Raw genomic sequence first — 6,895 nt, 5'->3', positions numbered from 1 at the left:
CACTTTTCCTTAATAAGTTAATATACTGAAAAGACGAGCGCGCAGTGTTTACTTTCCCAGGAAAATGACAGATATACAGCAAAGACTCATCCCTCCCTAACTCTATATAAACATCTGCACCCACTTTGCACTCCTTCATGCCAAATTCACATCCTTTACTTATTTTTTTCTCCGTTTGTCTCGGATTATATTCGACTTTACAATAATTAACCAAAGATGAAGAACAAAGCATCCAGGATATTGAAGCAGATGATAGTTACGTTGAGCTCAATGGCAAAGGCTAAAGCCCTGGATCTCAAGAGCAAAACAAGGGTCATCAATTCTCGCCTGATTATATTCTCGTTGCTTCACAAGAAGAAGTTCCTCATGGTCAGTTCACTCTCCCACAGTATTCAGCAAAGAAAGAGCTCCGTCTCTCAGAAGCTCCGTGCTTTGCTTGGTCATCACGACAAACATTCCCACGTTGAAGAAGATGTCTATGTTTCAGACCAAACCCACGCCATTGTTCCCTACAAGGATACCATTAACGCCATGGCCATCGAGTCCCTCCCCGACCCAACTCATACAGAGTTGTTTGAGGAGAAATATGACGGCTACTTGGACGAAGCAGATGAAAAGGATGAAGAAAAGTATCTGGATTTTGATGATCAAGATTCGGTAGATTCCATGATAGACTTGGTGATGAATTCAAAGGAAGAGGCAGGGGAAGAACTCAGCCTGCAACTGGAACACGATATAGATCACGTTGCAGACATCTTCATAAAGAGGTTTCATAGACAGCTGCGGATGCAGAAGCAGCTTTCCTTTTCGGACGTACCCGGAGGCATCGAGGCTGCAGAGGAGTGCGGAGTGTCTTGTTTGTTAGTTTAATTTTTTAGGAACATCTTTGAAAACGACATGTCGTTCCCCTTGAAAGCTTTGAAGGAGAAAGGGAACTCTGCAGACCTGACTTCCTTGCATGAATTAAGCAGATCGAGGCTGGCTCTTCTTAAATTTGTAGGATGTATAATTTTTCTTTTACATGAATATATTAGAAACGAGGATGGAAAATAAGAGAAATCTGCCTCTGTATTGTATGCTTTATTATTGTATCATACATAAGTAAAATTGCATGTATGTTACCAAAAAAATACTAATATTAATAAAATAGGTATTTGTGGAGATACCAAACTGGTGTAAAACACACACACACACACGATGGATTGGATTAATAGTAAATAAAATGAAATATCTCACATCGAGAGTGAGAAAATCTTTAAGAAATTCAGAAAGAAGAAGCTTCCATTACTTTCTGGGTGAAAAGCACAATACATCACTATCACCTTGCTCGCAAGGTGTGGGTGAGATTCCTTGATCTGGTCTTTAGAGTTCTCCCATTGGCAGAAAATGACCAACTGTCAAGCTTGCAAGTCTCAAAATTCTTCATAACCCAAAATTTCTTGATGACTTCATCAACATAGCTAATATCAGCACACATGGCCAAAAGTGTATTGTGGAGAACTCCATCCACAATCTCTAAATATTGAGTCCTCGCCCAGTGGCAACGGAGCTTAGTATGGGTAGCCTCTGCTATTCCATATATTACACCAAAACTAAAACTAACCAAAATGCAGACTGTAATGGTAAAAATTAGAATAATGGCAAAAATCGTAATCCAAGCAGGATAAACCAGAGAGTCCACCCATGAGTCATTGGCCACTTCTACCGTCTTTTTAAGATAAAAACCATGCAGTGGAAATGTATAATTAAGAACTTCCTCCACATTTCCCAAAATATGGAAACATGGGCAACCGTAAATCCGGCCTTTCTTTGTCCATGACTTCACCAAAATTGTGTAAACAGTCAGGAATCACCTCTAAAGTTGAACTATTTGCTGGCATATTAAGCAACTGTAGTAAGTTCTTCATAATACTTAGTATTGGACTAGGCACATGCACTACAGAGGAAACTTGAAGACCCAATAAAGCATCTATAATATGATTCACAAGCTTCACATCTTCCTTGACTTTATCCAAAGAGCCAAGTTGCACAATCCCATGCGGAACAACAGCCACAACAGGAGAAGTAAAATATACACGCTACATGAGTTGACTCCTCCCAAGTCTATCAACTACAGGATCAGCTGCTCTAGTCACGATTATCTTCCATAATCCAAGTAAGATTGAGAACGTGACTTGATTATGTCTCAACCTTCTCTCACACCTTTCATCAAACTACTTCTCAATATTCTTATCTGGATGTAAAGCACCAACAAAACCCCATAAAGGCAGATCATCCACAAGCAATTTAAGCCAGTAATTATTCTCAATGGCATCCTTGAACTGTTTAACATTCGCTTCATTAAGATCCAGAGAACAAATGACAATCAATTCATTTCCACCAAGGACCTTGCCTTTGATATTTCCAGATCCGCCCATCTTTTCACCTACATGTCTTTCCATTGTGATTTTTGTTCTTGTAGATTCTTGAGCCATCTCAACAGCAGGTTCATCCAATTCGATGGGCACTCTCTTGCTTTATCACAAATTCACCAGCATAACAACAGGCACTCAAAGGTTCTCCTATACCCCAACACCCAAACCACAAGTCACAAGCCGAAGGAATAAACCATAGGATAGCAAGAATGAAAGCAGAAGCACCTATAAACCCAATTGAAGCCCAGCAATGGCGATTTGCAGTGTCTTAGCCACCTCGGTAGTGCTGAAATGCACGAAGAAAGGCGTCGAAAAGCCCACCAGGGTCCTCTCTCTCTCCCTCTTAATTCAACTAGCGAGCTGGATACCCACGGTAACCCACTTGGCATGAATGGCACCGAGGTTGGTGTCCTTGGTCATGTCCATCATTTGCTGCAGAGTGGAGAACAATGGAGAATCCACACCCATGATTCTATGATATATTTCCTTCTTCTGGGTAGGTTGGTTTCCTGACTGACGCAAAATGCTAGAACTTTCTTGGAAACTTCGGAAATGAGATTGATCGATTTACTCTCCAGAGAGATGCCGAGAAATGGGATAGAGAGAGATCTACGAGTTGGGATTTAGTATGAGGAGTCGAGAAACTGAAAATCAATCCCACCGGAGTCAAACTTCCATCTGATGGCTAGGCCTTCTCCTTTTACGGTCAGTGTATAGTTTGTGCTAGGGACAGCCGATGCAAAGGAAGGAGAGAGGAAATAATTTCTGAGAGGAAAAGAAGGTGTCATGAACCCAATTAAATTGGCTCGGACTTTATGGGCCTCCCACTTGTTATCTTTTATCTTACTGAGTTGTTAAGTTGTTAGTAGCCCATGGGCCTAATTAGTGTGAGTAAGAATTGGCCCATAGCCTTGGTTTTGGTTGAGTGAAGGTTATTGTCTTCTAGTATATGTACTAGGAAGGGGGTCTTTGATGGGGGATCTAGAAGAATATTGATCAAGTTGCTTTTTGTTTTCATGGAGGTTGAGTATTCCTAAAACATACTCAGATCATAATATTATTTACATACATTTCTCTATCACTTCTTTAGTAATTTCATATCAAGTTCATTACAAGTGATATTTAGAAACAACGATTTTGTTATGGAGTTGAGTAATGAAGAACTTTATGAATGTTTTTAGAATTATCACCGTGCACTCTATGATGATTTTTATAGAGATCCTGGCCAAATGGTACTTACAGTGAAGTATTCCAAAGGTAAAAATCTAAAAATTTTAGTCGATTCTTCCTTCACTATTTATTATGCGAAGCTCAATATGTTTAAGGGAGAAATATTTATCCATTGGAGCAACAAGAAGTGAGACACATAGGAATTCTTTTAGAAGATGATTATATGTTGAGAGAGACGACGGTATTTGACGATGGCTATCTTCTTCTTGATATGATGAGTGAAAAATCTAGATCAGAAGAATTCATAGAAGTGAAGGAAAGTGCGACGACAGAAGAAAATGGAGCAAAGAATGAAGATGTACTCGTGGAGAAGGGAAAAGAAAAGGCACCAGTGATGGAGCTAGCCAAGAAATCCAACCTTGGCTCTGAGATAGCCAAGTAGGCTGGTGAGATCCAGAAATTTCCAATCCAAGAGGAAGCCGTGGCGTCTGATGCGGTTAAGCTTAAAGAAGTAGAGGAAGGGTACACAGTGAGTACAGTGATCGATGGCCACAAGCTTCGCATGAATCCACACTCGGTTCTTCCTCGATTTGGTTCTTCGGTTCTCTCCTTCAATGTCATTATGGTGGTCACAGATGTTACTCCCAAAGAAATATCTCCTTCATCTGGAAACCCAAATTCGAAACCAACAGTAGAAGGAGAAAATCGGGCAATCAGTATCCCTCCTAAGCCTCCTCCTAGCAAAGGCAACATTGCTCTTCGGCATCAACAGCAATCAGCCACCGTGCAATTAATTCAAAGACGTCGCTCGTGGGATTTGAGGGAAAACGAGCATGGAAGTCTGTTCTATTCAATTTTCTCTTGTAGTACTCTATTTACTTCCCAAGAAAGTGAGAAAAATATAAAAGATTTTACTCGTATTGTGTTGATATTCTTGCTTTGGGTTTGCCGAAATGGTTCTTTCCCAAGGCTAGATGATAACAAAGATGGGCATTACATGTTTGAGCTTGGAGAAGATTTAACTTCTCACTACAAGATCCACATCAAAATGGGTGAAGGTACTTTTGGACAGGTTTTGGAGTGCTGGGATAGAGAAAAAAAGGAAATGGCTGCCATCAAAATTTTCCCTGGAATTAAGAAGTATCATGAAGCAACTATGATAGAGATTGAAATGCTGCAACAAAGTGGTAAACATGATAAAGGGGGCAACCGGTGTGTGCAAATACAGAACTGGGTTGACAATAGTAACCATGTCTGTGTTATGTTTGAGAAGCTTGGACCAAGTTTATACGATTTTCTATGGAAACAAAATTATCGCTCATTTTCCATTAATCTAGTCCGTGAGATAGAGGGTGATGCTGCGATAGATAGCACAAATGCCTTTACCTTTTCTCCGCAATCCAATTATTATTTTGACGTTAACACCGATTGGGTTGAAGAAGCTTTGGATAGGTTTGATCAGTTCTTATTTAAACCTTTGATGTCAGTTGGTGTTACTACGAGGGAATTCAAAGAGGGAGGGTTCCAGAATATAGACAAGAGGCGTGGCGGTGTTAATAATGGAAGGTACACGAGATGTTTGGTGAAAGGCTTCAAGACCACATGGTTAATTGATATGGGTTTGGGCTTCAAGGGAACTTCTACGGGTGAGTGGATCAACTATATGTTTGACCAGAATTTTGTGAATTATCAAATCTTGGTTGTTATCTTTGGGAGTAGTAAACAATTTGATATAGTATGGGAATTGTTTGGAAGAAGACTTTTTAACTTTGAAGGTCATGAAGCACCTGTGTATTCCATTTTCCCTCATCAAAAAGAAAATATTCAGCTTATAATTTTTACTATGGTTGACGGGAAAATTAATTTGGTTCCAAAGATAGTGAAGCAAAATGCAGACTAGGAAATTAATTCTCAAAACTGGGATTTAGAGAATGCTACTGAATTTGAAAGTGACCATGTAGTTGTTGAGTGGCAGAAGTTGCGTTCAAAGAATGGTATTAAATTGGATGAAGTGGGGAATATTGCACCTCAATTGTTTCAAATATTGATATTTAGGAATGTTTTGTGGTGGGATGGAATAGATCTACTAAAAGTCTGGAAATACCATTGGATAAAGAAACAAATCTTGTGGTCCTTTGATAGAGGAAAGAGAAAAGAAACGGTAGAAACGTTGGGTGCCAAGTTCACTTTTGTCTTCTCAACACTCGAAACCAAGGTATTTGTAGAAGGATGGATTGATGAAGGTGGCAACTTGCAGTGTGTATACCATGGTTGGTCATTTGATGGCTGTGGATCTTGTGCAAGGATCCCTCAGGCTTCAGCTGAAGGTCCTGAAGCTTGTGTTGTTAAGTCTTCAAGAGCATGTGTTACAAGTTCCCTACGATGCAGTCACAAGGCCTACTCTCTTTTTGGCTGGATGAGAATGGATGGGAAAGAGCACAAACTACCAAGCTTCCCAGGCTGCCTGATGACTTTGATAAACCTGCGTTTTCATCTGTGACAAGTCAGTGCGTCTATTCTATGGCTACGATATCCTCATGGAGAATGTATCTGATCCTTCCTACATTGAATTGCTCATAACCAACAATCTGCACTTGCTCGCCAATACCATGAAGTTGCATCAACATCTCAACCTTGAGGATAAGGTTTTTTAAAGTGGGGGAATTTGTTATGAACCCAATTAAATTGGGCCGGACTTTATCGGCCTCCTACTTGTTATCTTTTATCGTATTGAGTTGCTAAGTTGTTGTTAGTAGCCCATGGGCCTAGTTAGTGTGAGTAAGAATTGGCCCATGGCCTTGGTTTGGTTGTGGTTGAGTTAGGGTTATTGTCTTCTAGTATATGTACTGGGAAGGGGGTCGTTGATGGGGGATCTGGAAGAATATTGATCAAGTTGCTTTCTGTTTTCATGGAGGTTGAGTATTCCTCGCAAGTACTCAGTTTATCATAATATCATTTACATACATTTCTCTATCATCCATTCCAGTATTTTACTTCTTTAGTAATTTCATATCAAGTTCATTACAGAAGGGAGAGAAAGTCGAGAGGAAAATCTGATAATTGAGAAAATAATTTCCAATTGCTAAAGGGATTTACTGCACGTTCTTCTTCATGTATTTCACAGCTTTGGTGCTCCAGATAGTTCGAGTTTTCATTCAAACAACTCCTAAATTCTCTTATTTTCTGTAGGACTCGATCTTGAGTTTGTAGTGATTGTTCTACCGTCTCCTTGGTTTTGAGCAGAGCTACAATAATTTCTTCCATGGTTGATGGCACAGAGATCAGTGTGTCTCTGATACCACTTTGTAACA

At 39.9% G+C, this 6,895-nt stretch overlaps 2 protein-coding genes across 2 annotated transcripts; both read left to right on the top strand.

Moving 5' to 3' along the window:
- The first annotated feature begins 216 nt into the window (after window positions 1–216).
- Window positions 217–870, top strand: LOC108997800. Its single transcript, XM_018974175.1, has one exon. The coding sequence runs from the start codon at window positions 217–219 to the stop codon at window positions 868–870; it is 654 nt and encodes a 217-aa protein (XP_018829720.1).
- Window positions 871–3,542: 2,672 nt separating this feature from the next.
- Window positions 3,543–6,526, top strand: LOC109014593. The gene is made up of 2 exons (XM_018997104.2): window positions 3,543–3,671; window positions 3,876–6,526. Exon 2 carries the CDS (start codon window positions 4,147–4,149, stop codon window positions 5,482–5,484), a length of 1,338 nt encoding a protein of 445 aa, XP_018852649.2. The 5' UTR covers window positions 3,543–3,671; window positions 3,876–4,146; the 3' UTR covers window positions 5,485–6,526.
- Window positions 6,527–6,895: the final 369 nt, after the last annotated feature.

Source organism: Juglans regia, chromosome 5 (genome assembly GCF_001411555.2).
Source record: "Juglans regia cultivar Chandler chromosome 5, Walnut 2.0, whole genome shotgun sequence".
Taxonomy (NCBI): Eukaryota; Viridiplantae; Streptophyta; class Magnoliopsida; order Fagales; family Juglandaceae; genus Juglans; species Juglans regia.
Note: the sequence above shows the minus strand (reverse complement) of the source record. Positions and strands in the feature narration are given on the sequence as shown.